This window comes from Tachypleus tridentatus, unplaced genomic scaffold (assembly GCF_004210375.1).
Source record: "Tachypleus tridentatus isolate NWPU-2018 unplaced genomic scaffold, ASM421037v1 Hic_cluster_1, whole genome shotgun sequence".
In the NCBI taxonomy this organism is placed as follows: domain Eukaryota; kingdom Metazoa; phylum Arthropoda; class Merostomata; order Xiphosura; family Limulidae; genus Tachypleus; species Tachypleus tridentatus.
The window spans coordinates 28,707,237-28,722,320 of NW_027467777.1; the positions used below are offsets into that span (position 1 = coordinate 28,707,237).

Below are 15,084 nucleotides of genomic sequence, written 5' to 3' on the forward strand. Positions count from 1 at the left end.
AAATATAATTTGACTACTTACATTATCAAAATATAACCATTTACTGTGTAAAGAATAAATATAATTTGACCATTTACATTATCAAAATATAACCAGCTACTGTGTGAAGGATATATATATAATTTGACTATTTACATTATCAAAATATAACCAGCTACTGTGTGAAGAATAAATATAATTTGACTATTTACATTGTTAAAATATAACCATTTACTGTGTGCAGAAAAATATAATTTGACTATTTATATAATCCAAATATAACCATTTACTGTGTGCAGAATAAATATAATTTGACTATTTACATAATCCGAATATAACCATTTACTGTGTGAAGAATAAATATAATTTGACTACTTACATTATCAAAATATAACCAGCTACTGTGTAAAGAATAAATATAATTTGACCATTTACATTATCAAAATATAACCATTTACTGTGTGAAGGATATATATAATTTGACTATTTACATTATTAAAATATAACCATTTACTGTGTGAAGAATAAATATAATTTGACTATTTACATTATCAAAATAAAACCATTTGCTGTGTGAAAAATAAACATAATTTGACTATTTACATAATCAAAATATAACTATTTACTGTTTGAAGAATAAATATAATTTGACTATTTACATAATCCAAATATAACCATTTACTGTGTGAAGAATAAATATAATTTGACTATTTACATTATCAAAATAAAACCATTTGCTGTGTGAAAAATAAACATGATTTGACTGTTTACATTATCAAAATATAACCATTTACTGTGTGAAAAATAAATATAATTTGACTGTTTACAATATCAAAATAAAATCATTTACTATGTGAATAATAAATATAATTTGACTGTTTACATTATCAAAATATAACCATTTACTGTGTGAAGAATAAATATAATTTGACTATTAACATTATCAAAGTATAACCATATACTGTGTGAAGAATAAATATAATTTGACTCTTTACATTATAAAAATAAAACCATTTACTGTTTGAAGAATAAATATAATTTGACTATTAACATTCTCAAATTTAAACCATTTACTGTTTGAAGAATAAATATAATTTGACTGTTTACCTTATCAAAGTATAACCATTTACTGTGTGAAGAATAAATATAATTTGACCATTTACATTATCAAAATATAACCAGCTACTGTGTGAAGGATATATATATATAATTTAACTATTTTTATTATCAAAATATAACCAGCTACTGTGTGAAGAATAAATATAATCTGACTATTTACATTATTAAAATATAACCATTTACTGTTTGAAGAATAAATATAATTTGACAATTTACATAATCAAAATATAACCATTTATGGTTTGAAGAATAAATATAATTTGACTATTTACATTATCAAAATAAAACCATTTGCTGTGTGAAGAATAAACATAATTTGACTATTTACATTATCAAAATGAAACCATTTGCTGTGTGAAGAATAAATATAATTTGACTATTTACATTATCAAAATAAAACCATTTGCTGTGTGAAGAATAAACATAATTTGACTATTTACATAATCAAAATATAACCATTTACTGTGTGAAGAATAAATATAATTTGACTACTTACATTATCAAAATAAAACCATTTGCTGTGTGAAGAATAAACATAATTTGACTATTTACATAATCAAAATATAACCATTTACTGTGTGAAGAATAAATATAATTTGACTACTTACATTATCAAAATATAACCATTTACTGTGTGAAGAATAAATATAATTTGATTATTTACATTATCAAAATAAAACCATTTGCTGTGTGAAAAATAAACATAATTTGACTATTTACATAATCAAAATATAAGCATTTACTGTGTGCCGAAAAATATAATTTGACTATTTATATAATCCAAATATAACCATTTACTGTGTGCAGAATAAATATAATTTGACTATTTACATAATCCGAATGTAACCATTTACTGTGTGAAGAATAAATATAATTTGACTACTTACATTATCAAAATATAACCATTTACTGTGTAAAGAATAAATATAATTTGACCATTTACATTATCAAAATATAACCAGCTATTGTGTGAAGGATATATATATAATTTGACTATTTACATTATGAAAATATAACCAGCTACTGTGTGAAGAATAAATATAATTTGACTATTTACATTGTTAAAATATAACCATTTACTGTGTGAAGAATAAACATAATTTGACTATTTACATTATCAAAATGAAACCATTTGCTGTTTGAAGAATAAATATAATTTTACTATTTATCTTATCAAAGTATAACAATTTACTGTGTGAATAATAAATATAATTTGACTACTTACATTATCAAAATATAACCATTTACTGTGTAAAGAATAAATATAATTTGACCATTTACATTATCAAAATATAACCAGCTACTGTGTGAAGGATATATATATAATTTGACTATTTACATTATCAAAATATAACCAGCTACTGTGTGAAGAATAAACTTAATTTGACTGTTTACATTATCAAAATATAACCAGCTACTGTGTAAAGAATAAATATAATTTTACTATTTACATTATGAAAATATAACCAGCTACTGTGTGAAGTATAAATATAATTTGACTATTTTCTTTATATTAAAATATAACCATTTACTGTGTTAAGAATAAATATAATTTGACTATTTACATAATCAAAATAATACCATTTACTGTGTAAAGAATAAATATAATTTGACCATTTACATTATCAAAATATAACCAGCTACTGTGTGAAGAATATATATATAATTTGACTATTTACATTATCAAAATATAACCAGTTACTGTGTGAAGAATAAATATAATTTGACTATTTACATTGTTAAAATATAACCATTTTCTGTGTGCAGAAAAATATAATTTGACTATTTACATAATCAAAATATAACCATTTACTGTTTGAAGAATAAATATCATTTGAGTCTTTACCTTATCAAAGTATAACCATTTACTGTGTGAAGAATAAATATAATTTTACTATTTACATTATTCAAATATAACCATTTACTGTGTGAAGAATAAATATAATTTTACTATTTACATTATTCAAATATAACCATTTACTGTGTGAAAAATAAATATAATTTGACTACTTACATTGTCTAAATATAACTATTTACTGTGTGGAGAATAAATATAATTTGACTATTTACATTATCAAAATATAACCATTTGCTGTGTGAAAAATAAACATAATTTGACTATTTACATTATCAAAATAAAACCATTTTCTGTTTGAAGAATAAACATAATTTGACTATTTACATTATCAAAATATAACCAGCTACTGTGTGAAGAATAAACTTAATTTGACTGTTTACATTATCAAAATATAACCAGCTACTGTGTAAAGAATAAATATAATTTTACTATTTACATTATGAAAATATAACCAGCTACTGTGTGAAGTATAAATATAATTTGACTATTTACTTTATATTAAAATATAACCATTTACTGTGTTAAGAATAAATATAATTTGACTATTTACATAATCAAAATAATACCATTTACTGTGTAAAGAATAAATATAATTTGACCATTTACATTATCAAAATATAACCAGCTACTGTGTGAAGAATATATATATAATTTGACTATTTACATTATCAAAATATAACCAGTTACTGTGTGAAGAATAAATATAATTTGACTATTTACATTGTTAAAATATAACCATTTTCTGTGTGCAGAAAAATATAATTTGACTATTTACATAATCAAAATATAACCATTTACTGTTTGAAGAATAAATATCATTTGAGTCTTTACCTTATCAAAGTATAACCATTTACTGTGTGAAGAATAAATATAATTTTACTATTTACATTATTCAAATATAACCATTTACTGTGTGAAGAATAAATATAATTTTACTATTTACATTATTCAAATATAACCATTTACTGTGTGAAAAATAAATATAATTTGATTACTTACATTGTCTAAATATAACTATTTACTGTGTGGAGAATAAATATAATTTGACTATTTACATTATCAAAATATAACCATTTGCTGTGTGAAGAATAAACATAATTTGACTATTTACATTATCAAAATAAAACCATTTTCTGTTTGAAGAATAAACATAATTTGACTATTTACATTATCAAAATATAACCAGCTACTGTGTGAAGAATAAACTTAATTTGACTGTTTACATTATCAAAATATAACCAGCTACTGTGTAAAGAATAAATATAATTTTACTATTTACATTATGAAAATATAACCAGCTACTGTGTGAAGTATAAATATAATTTGACTATTTACTTTATATTAAAATATAACCATTTACTGTGTTAAGAATAAATATAATTTGACTATTTACATAATCAAAATAATACCATTTACTGTGTAAAGAATAAATATAATTTGACCATTTACATTATCAAAATATAACCAGCTACTGTGTGAAGAATATATATATAATTTGACTATTTACATTATCAAAATATAACCAGTTACTGTGTGAAGAATAAATATAATTTGACTATTTACATTGTTAAAATATAACCATTTTCTGTGTGCAGAAAAATATAATTTGACTATTTACATAATCAAAATATAACCATTTACTGTTTGAAGAATAAATATCATTTGAGTCTTTACCTTATCAAAGTATAACCATTTACTGTGTGAAGAATAAATATAATTTTACTATTTACATTATTCAAATATAACCATTTACTGTGTGAAGAATAAATATAATTTTACTATTTACATTATTCAAATATAACCATTTACTGTGTGAAAAATAAATATAATTTGACTACTTACATTGTCTAAATATAACTATTTACTGTGTGAAGAATAAATATAATTTGACTATTTACATTATCAAAATATAACCATTTGCTGTGTGAAGAATAAACATAATTTGACTATTTACATTATCAAAATAAAACCATTTTCTGTTTGAAGAATAAACATAATTTGACTATTTACATTATCAAAATAAAACGATTTGCTGTTTGAAGAATAAACATAATTTGACTACTTACTTTTTCCAAGTATAACAATTTACTGTGTGAATAAATATAATTTGACTATTTACATTATTAAAATATAACCATTTACTGTGTGAAAAATAAATATAATTTGACTAATTACATTGCCTAAATATAACTATTTACTGTGTGAAGAATAAATATAATTTGACTGTTTACATTATCAAAATAAAACCATTTACTGTTTGAAGAATAAATATAATTTGACCATTTACATGATCAAAATAAAACCATTTACTGTCTGAAGAATAAATTTAATTTGACTATTTACATTATCAAAATAAAACCATTTACTCTGTGAAGAATAAATATAATTTGACTGTTTACATTATCAAAATATAACCATTTACTGTGTGAAGAATAAATATAATTTGACTATTTACATTGTCAGAAGTGTGAGACAAACAATTATTAGAAGATTGTGCTTTATGCAACAAAGACAAGAAAGCTGTCTCATTAGAAGTGTGAAACAAGCAATTATTAGAAGATTGTGCTTTATGCAACAAAGACAAGCAAGCTGTCTCATCAGAAGTGTGAAACAAGGAATTATTAGATGATTATGCTTTATGCAACTGAGACAAGCAAGCTGTCTCATCAGAAGTGTGAAACAACCATTATTGGAAGATTGTTCTTTATGCAACTAAGAGAAGCAAGCTGTCTCATCAGAAGTGTGAAACAAACAATTATTGGAAGATTGTTCTTTATGCAACAAAGACAAGCAAGCTGTCTCATCAGAAGTGTGAAACAAGGAATTATTAGATGATTCTGCTTTATGCAACTGAGACAAGCAAGCTGTCTCATCAGAAGTGTGAAACAACCATTATTGGAAGATTGTTCTTTATGCAACTAAGAGAAGTAAGCTGTCTCATCAGAAGTGTGAAACAAACAATTATTGGAAGATTGTGCTTTATGCAACTGAGACAAGCAAGCTGTCTCATCAGAAGTGTGAAGCAAACAATTATTGGAAGATTCTGCTTTATACAACTAAGACAAGTAAGCTGTCTCATCAGAAGTGTGAAACAAACAATTATTGGAAGATTCTGCTTTATACAACTAAGACAAGTAAGCTGTCTCATCAGAAGTGTGAAACAAACAATTATTGGAAGATTCTGCTTTATGCAACTAAGACAAGCAAGCTGTCTCATCAGAAGTGTGAAACAAACAATTATTGGAAGATTGTTCTTTATACAACTAAGACAAGTAAGCTGTCTCATCAGAAGTGTGAAACAAACAATTATAGGAAGATTGTTCTTTATGCAACTAAGACAAGCAAGCTGTCTCATCAGAAGTGTGAAACAACCATTATTGGAAGATTGTGCTTTATACAACTAAGACAAGTAAGCTGTCTCTTCAGAAGTGTGAAACAAACAATTATTGGAAGATTCTGCTTTATACAACTAAGACAAGCAAGCTGTCTCATCAGAAGTGTGAAACAAACAATTATTGGAAGATTGTGCTTTATGCAACTGAGACAAGCAAGCTGTCTCATCAGAAGTGTGAACAAACAATTATTAGAAGATTCTGCTTTATACAACTAAGACAAGCAAGCTGTCTCATCAGAAGTGTGAAACAAACAATTATTGGAAGATTCTGCTTTATACAACTAAGACAAGCAAGCTGTCTCATCAGAAGTGTGAAACAAACAATTATTGGAAGATTCTGCTTTATACAAGCAAGACAAGCATGCTGTGTCATCAGAAGTGTGAAACAAACAATTATTGGAGATTCTGCTTTATGCAACTAAGACAAGTAAGCTGTCTCATCAGAAGTGTGAAACAAACAATTATTGGAAGATTCTGCTTTATACAACTAAGACAAGCAAGCTGTCTCATCAGAAGTGTTATACAAACAATTATTGGAAGATTCTGCTTTATACAACTAAGACAAGCAAGCTATCTCATCAGAAGTGTGAAAGAAACAATTATTGGAAGATTCTGCTTTATACAACTAAGACAAGCAAGCTGTGTCATCAGAAGTGTGAAACAAACAATTATTGGAGATTCTGCTTTATGCAACTAAGACAAGTAAGCTGTCTCATCAGAAGTGTGAAACAAACAATTATTGGAAGATTGTGCTTTATACAACTAAGACAAGTAAGCTGTCTCATCAGAAGTGTGAAACAAACAATTATTGGAAGATTCTGCTTTATACAACTAAGACAAGTAAGCTGTCTCATCAGAAGTGTGAAACAAACAATTATTGGAAGATTGTTCTTTTTGCAACTAAGACAAGCAAGCTGTCTCATCAGAAGTGTGAAACAACCATTATTGGAATATTGTGCTTTATACAACTAAGACAAGTAAGCTGTCTCTTCAGAAGTGTGAAACAAACAATTATTGGAAGATTCTGCTTTATACAACTAAGACAAGTAAGCTGTCTCATCAGAAGTGTGAAACAAACAATTATTGGAAGATTGTTCTTTATGCAACTAAGACAAGCAAGCTGTCTCATCAGAAGTGTGAAACAACCATTATTGGAAGATTGTTCTTTATGCAACTAAGACAAGTAAGCTGTCTCATCAGAAGTGTGAAACAAACAATTATTGGAAGATTCTGCTTTATACAACTAAGAGAAGCAAGCTGTCTCATCAGAAGTGTGAAACAAACAATTATTGGAAGATTCTGCTTTATGCAACTGAGGCAAGCAAGCTGTCTCATCAGAAGTGTGAAACAAACAATTATTGGAAGATTCTGCTTTATACAACTAAGACAAGCAAGCTGTGTCATCAGAAGTGTGAAACAAACAATTATTGGAGATTCTGCTTTATGCAACTAAGACAAGTAAGCTGTCTCATCAGAAGTGTGAAACAAACAATTATTGGAAGATTGTGCTTTATACAACTAAGACAAGTAAGCTGTCTCAACAGAAGTGTGAAACAAACAATTATTGGAAGATTCTGCTTTATGCAACTGAGGCAAGCATGCTGTCTCATCAGAAGTGTGAAACAAACAATTATTGGAAGATTCTGCTTTATACAACTAAGACAAGTAAGCTGTCTCATCAGAAGTGTGAAACAAACAATTATTGGAAGATTGTGCTTTATGCAACTAAGACAAGCAAGCTGTCTCATCAGAAGTGTGAAACAAACAATTATTGGAAGATTCTGCTTTATACAACTAAGACAAGTAAGCTGTCTCATCAGAAGTGTGAAACAAACAATTATTGGAAGATTGTTCTTTATGCAACTAAGACAAGCAAGCTGTCTCATCAGAAGTGTGAAACAACCATTATTGGAAGATTGTGCTTTATACAACTAAGACAAGTAAGCTGTCTCTTCAGAAGTGTGAAACAAACAATTATTGGAAGATTGTGCTTTATGCAACTGAGGCAAGCATGCTGTCTCATCAGAAGTGTGAAACAAACAATTATTGGAAGATTCTGCTTTATACAACTAAGACAAGTAAGCTGTCTCAACAGAAGTGTGAAACAAACAATTATTGGAAGATTGTGCTTTATGCAACTGAGGCAAGCATGCTGTCTCTTCAGAAGTGTGAAACAAACAATTATTGGAAGATTGTGCTTTATGCAACTGAGGCAAGCATGCTGTCTCATCAGAAGTGTGAAACAAACAATTATTGGAAGATTCTGCTTTATACAACTAAGACAAGTAAGCTGTCTCAACAGAAGTGTGAAACAAACAATTATTGGAAGATTGTGCTTTATGCAACTGAGGCAAGCATGCTGTCTCATCAGAAGTGTGAAACAAACAATTATTGGAATATTCTGCTTTATGCAACTAAGACAAGCAAGCTGTCTCATCAGAAGTGTGAAACAAACAATTATTGGAAGATTCTGCTTTATACAACTAAGACAAGTAAGCTGTCTCATCAGAAGTGTGAAACAAACAATTATTGGAAGATTGTGCTTTATGCAACTAAGACAAGCAAGCTGTCTCATCAGAAGTGTGAAACAAACAATTATTGGAAGATTCTGCTTTATACAACTAAGACAAGTAAGCTGTCTCATCAGAAGTGTGAAACAAACAATTATTGGAAGATTGTTCTTTATGCAACTAAGACAAGCAAGCTGTCTCATCAGAAGTGTGAAACAACCATTATTGGAAGATTGTGCTTTATACAACTAAGACAAGTAAGCTGTCTCTTCAGAAGTGTGAAACAAACAATTATTGGAAGATTGTGCTTTATGCAACTAAGTCAAGCAAGCTGTCTCATCAGTATATTTGTCCAACTCACCCATTCTTCTCCCAACTTTTGTCCTAAAAAACAACAAGTAATTTTGTTGACAGAAACACAACTAAAAATTAATGGAGAAATGAATGCTCTAAGTGATACAATTGATTTGTATGCCCTCTTACGTTGGGATTCCATGACTAATTATTGTACAAAATAAGATATTTGCTATTTTGTTTTTCAGTTGTTAAACATAAGGTTACAGAATGGGATATTTGTGGTTTTCCATGGTGATCAAAACCTGATTTTTAACATTGACTCAGCATGAGGTTGGAGTGACCTTGCCCTTGAGTTCAATTTTATTTACATAACTGTTTCTAGACTTTTTAAAAAATTGTTAAATAACTTATTTTTTCAATTTCATTGTTGGTATTGGTTACACATCCTGCAACTTTTATGTCCTTCTAATAACAAGATAATTTCCAAGAATACCAGTTTCAGGTGTTCAAACTATGATTATATGTATTTATCTGTACCTCAAATTATACCTTAATTGTTAGGTAGAAGTTGTTTAGTATTGTTGCCACCAGGTGATATGCTTGTTAAATTGTGTGCATTGTTATCTGGTTTTAATTTGGATGCTATAATAACTTAATGTATCTTACCTAATGTAGCCCTAAGGGCAAAACCCATGATTATAATTTAATATATATTACTCAAGGGGTTGAGAGTAACAAAACTGCTCATGTAATTTGTGATATTGTGCTTTAATATCTGTTTAAATGATATTCAGGTAAGATGATACATTTATTTAATATCCTGTTTCCCAAAACAACTTGAATTGCTATAAGACACAGTTCTTCCATAGAGTAAATTTCATACAGTCCCAGACAGCTTAATAAACGTTATGTGGGTTATAGTAACTGGTTTACATCTTAAATGCAGAAAAAACGTTATTTGAACTTTGGGACTGTCAGAGCTTCATAAGAACAGTGGTAGACCTAGATTTGTTTTGGGGTTTCCCCAAACAAATCCATCTTTATCTTGAAGTGACATGTATCTTTTTAGAACATTAACTTAGATCATAGCTATTAGCATGTTCTAAAATACAGGAATTATGGATAGAATTATAGCAGATCACAGTATGCGGCTGTAATGGGTGGTCTGAAAATTACCACAGCAGTGAACTTTGTGGATTGGCAGGACTTAAAATTCTATATTTCAACACAAGGACCATCTTGTTATACTTCCACAATCTATATTTGGATACAGTGACCATTCCTTAAGTTCTTTGCAACACACAGTTGGACCACCCTGTAAATCCTTCACTGAAAAGTTACAGTCAAGTTCCACACCAGCTACATGTGGTTACTATAGTTATGAATAACCCTCATGAATTTGTGTTTTAGTCAACTGGTCCATAATCTTATTTAAAGGCTAGTCATCCACCCACAAGATATGTAAACATGAATGCTACTTTTATTTTTGTAGGTGCAGTCTCTGAATTTCTAGTCATATGATTCTAGCCTCATGTTTCTCATAACCTTAAAAGACTTGTACAAATAGTTATTGTAGGCTTCTCAGCTTGTGGTTTTAACATGTCTCTATTTATTCAGCTAGTCATTTCCTCATTTGTGTGTATATTTTTAAATATTTGATTTCCTCCACTATGCAAACCACACAATGGACAAAACAGTTCCTGTTCTTCATATAAATGTCATCACTCAGAGCTGCTAGAGTTGTTCACGTTTTGTGTAGATTCAGAATTTTAATCAGCAAACTGTTAGAAGGTGTCGGTCAATTGGACCAATTCTGTACACATCTTATTATCTTTGAGATAAAACACATAACTGGGGATGAACTAATTGTATTTTTCTAGTGCTTAAAACATACGACTCCTGAATTAGCTAATTGTATCATCAAGGATTTAAAGTGACTTCTAACTTAACCAATGTTATTTCCTTTGTGTTCTAGCATGTGACTTGAAATGGAGTAAAAACGTTGAGACATTGTGTAGCATGTATAGTAGAACCTTTAATGACTAGATCTGTATTGTAGAACCTGTAGTGACTAGATCTGTATTGTAGAACCTGTAGTGACTAGATCTGTATAGTAGAACCTGTAGTGACTAACTCTGTATAGTAGAACCTGTAGTGACTAGATCTGTATAGTAGAACCTGTAGTGACTAACTCTGTATAGTAGAACCTGTAGTGACTAGATCTGTATTGTAGAACCTGTAGTGACTAGATCTGTATAGTAGAACCTGTAGTGACTAACTCTGTATAGTAGAACCTGTAGTGACTAGATCTGTATTGTAGAACCTGTAGTGACTAGATCTGTATTGTAGAACCTGTAGTGATTAGATCTGTATAGTAGAACCTGTAGTGATTAGATCTGTATAGTAGAACCTGTAGTGACTAGCTCTGTATAGTAGAACCTGTAGTGACTAGATCTGTATTGTAGAACCTGTAGTGACTAGCTCTGTTTTTATAGACGGCTGGACTCTAACACACTCATCTGTGATTGCCACTTGCTCTGGCTGTCGGAAATGTTGAAAGAAAAACAAACAACTACACAGGCTGCAGCAACGTGCGAACACCCAGTCTCTCTCCAGGGAAAATCGCTGACTGCACTCTCTTTACAAGATTTCCATTGCAGTAGGTGACCAGAACCTATACTTTTATTTTATTTTTGTCTAATTTATTATATTTTCACCATAGAAACAAGTAGCTTGCATGATTCATGTTGTATTTAATATACTCAACGAATGAACAATAAATGAACATAACATTCATACAATAATTGTTTTTATTAAACTATATACTTTATGATTTATAAAAGTCCAGTGTGTGTTTCTATTATTTTATATTTTTAATATGAGGATTACTTGTCATTAGTCTATGACTTAAGAATGCACCTAAATCCCTTAAGATGACAGAGATTCATGAAATATTATTGAGATTACAGACAAAGAGGTCACTAACATTACTAGTATTTGATTAGTGAATCAGTGTTATAACTATAAGTGAAAACAATATGCTAAAGAGCTCATGGATTAAAATGTTCTAAAGATGTCTGTGAAACAGTTCTTCACTTTTTAATACTGAAACGTGTGTGGAATGTTGATCAGAGGAACCTCAGTTTACGGAAGAACCAACGGATGTGGATGTTTCATTTGGAGGGACAGTTTACTTCTCTTGTAAGGCTGAGGGTGACCCGGAACCGGAAATAGTATGGCTTCACAATGAGTAAGTTACCATGACATCATATACAAATGCAGTAGTTATGAAAATAGTCGTTAATATGCCAACCAAGATGTGTAATTATCAAGACAAACCAATTCTGTTCACTAAAATAATTAAACTGATAATAATTTATTACTGTGGTTACAAAGATTTATTAGTGGCAAGAAAACATTTTTGATTGATGACTTATAAAACATATCTTATTATTTATTAAATGTTTCAAGTATTATCCTGAATACTGAAATCTTATTATTTATTAAATGTTTCAAGTATTATCCTGAATACTGGAATCTTATTATCTATTAAATGTTTCAAGTATTATCCTGAATACTGAAATCTTATAATTTATTAAATGTTTCAAGTATTATCCTGAATACTGGAATCTTATTATCTATTAAATGTTTCAAGTATTATCCTGAATACTGAAATCTTATTATTTATTAAATGTTTCAAGTATTATTTTGAATACTGAAATCTTATAATTTATTAAATGTTTTAAGTATTATCTAGAATACTGAAATTTTATTATTTATTAAATGTTTCAAGTATTATTCTGAATACTGAAATCTTATTATTTATTAAATGTTTCAAGTATTATCCCGAATACTTGTGATCTTATTATTTATTAAATGTTTTAAGTATTATCCTGAATACTGGAATCTTATTATTTATTAAATGTTTCAAGTATTATTCTGAATACTGAAATCTTATTATTTATTAAATGTTTTAAGTATTATCCTGAATACTGAAATCTTATTATTTATTAAATGTTTTAAGTATTATCCTGAATACTGGAATTTTATTATTTGTTAAATGTTTCAAGTATTATCCTGAATACTGGAATCTTATTATTTATTAAATGTTTCAAGTATTATCCTGAATACTGGAATCTTATTATTTATTAAATGTTTCAAGTATTATCCTGAATACTGGAATCTTATTATTTATTAAATGTTTCAAGTATTATTCTGAATACTGAAATCTTATAATTTATTAAATGTTTCAAGTATTATCCTGAATACTGAAATCTTATTATTTATTAAATGTTTCAAGTATTATCCTGAATACTGGAATCTTATTATTTATTAAATGTTTCAAGTATTATTCTGAATACTGAAATCTTATAATTTATTAAATGTTTCAAGTATTATTCTGAATACTGAAATCTTATTATTTATTAAATGTTTACAATAGTCAATTAATGAATTTTGTTTAGAAATGAGATCATTCCAGAAGAAGATACCAGACTCAGTATCCTTAATGATGGTACCCTGATGATTACGGATGCTAGAGACAGTGACCAGGGAGTCTACGAATGTATGGCAAAAAATGCTGCCGGAGAAGCAAAATCCAGAAGTGCTCAGATACGTTACTATGGAGACAGAGGTAGATAGGTGTTCTTAGGTACTACGTCCAAAATTGCTAAGATTTGTTACTATGGAGATGGAGGTAGATAAGTATTGTTAGGCATTACATGCATAACTACGCATATTTGTTACTATGGAAACAGGTAGATAAGTATTGTTAGGTATTAGATGCAGAACTGTTCAGATATGTTACTATGGAAACAGCAATAGATAAGTATTGTTAGGCATTAGATGCATAACTACGCATATATGTTACTATGGAAACAGGTAGATAAGTATTGTTAGGTATTAGATGCAGAACTGTTCAGATATGTTACTATGGAAACAGCAATAGATAAGTATTGTTAGGCATTAGATGCATAACTACAAATATACATTACTATGGAAACAGGTAGATAAGTATTGTTAGGTATTAGATGCAGAACTGTTCAGATATGTTACTATGGAAACAGGTAGATATAAGTATTGTTAGGTATTAGATGCAGAACTGTTTAGATACATTACTATGGAAACAGGTAGATAAGTATTGTTAGGTATTAGATGCAGAACTGTTCAGATATGTTACTATGAAAACAGACATAGATAAGTATTGTTAGGTATTAGATGCAGAACTGTTCAGATATGTTACTATGGAAACAGTGATAGATAACTATTGTTAGGCATTAGATGCATAACTACGAATATACATTACTATGGAAACAGGTAGATAAGTATTGTTAGGTATTAGATGCAGAACTGTTCAGGTATGTTACTATGGAAACAGGTAGATAAGTATTGTTAGGTATTAGATGCAGAACTGTTTAGATATGCTACTATGGAAACAGTTAGATAGGTATTGTTAGGTATTAAATGCAGAACTGTTCAGATATGTTACTATGAAAACAGACACAGATAAGTATTGTTAGGTATTAGATGCAGAACTGTTCAGATATGTTACTATGGAAACAGGTAGTTAGGTATTGTTAGGTATTAGATGCAGAACTGTTCAGATATGTTACTATGGAAACAGGTAGATAAGTATTGTTAGGAATTAGATGCATAACTACGAATATACATTACTATGGAAACAGTAAATAAGTATTGTTAGGTATTAGATGCAGAACTGTTCAGATATGTTACTATGGAAACAGTGATAGATAAGTATTGTTAGGTATTAGATGCAGAACTGTTCATATATGTTACTATGAAAACAGACATAGATAAGTATTGTTAGGTATTAGATGCAGAACTGTTCAGATATGTTACCATGGAAACAAGTAGATAGGTATTGTTAGGTATTAGATGCAGAACTGTTCTGATATTAACGTTACTAT

The 15,084-nt window shown here is 28.5% G+C and overlaps 1 protein-coding gene across 1 annotated transcript in view; it reads left to right on the top strand.

Annotated features, from left to right (window-relative positions):
- Window positions 1–15,084, top strand: part of LOC143241647 (peroxidasin-like) — a 92,285-nt gene that overhangs the window by 58,513 nt on the left and 18,688 nt on the right. The window contains 3 exon segments of the mRNA XM_076484843.1: window positions 11,653–11,816; window positions 12,290–12,407; window positions 13,621–13,790. Coding sequence (XP_076340958.1) covers window positions 11,653–11,816; window positions 12,290–12,407; window positions 13,621–13,790 — 452 coding nt within the window.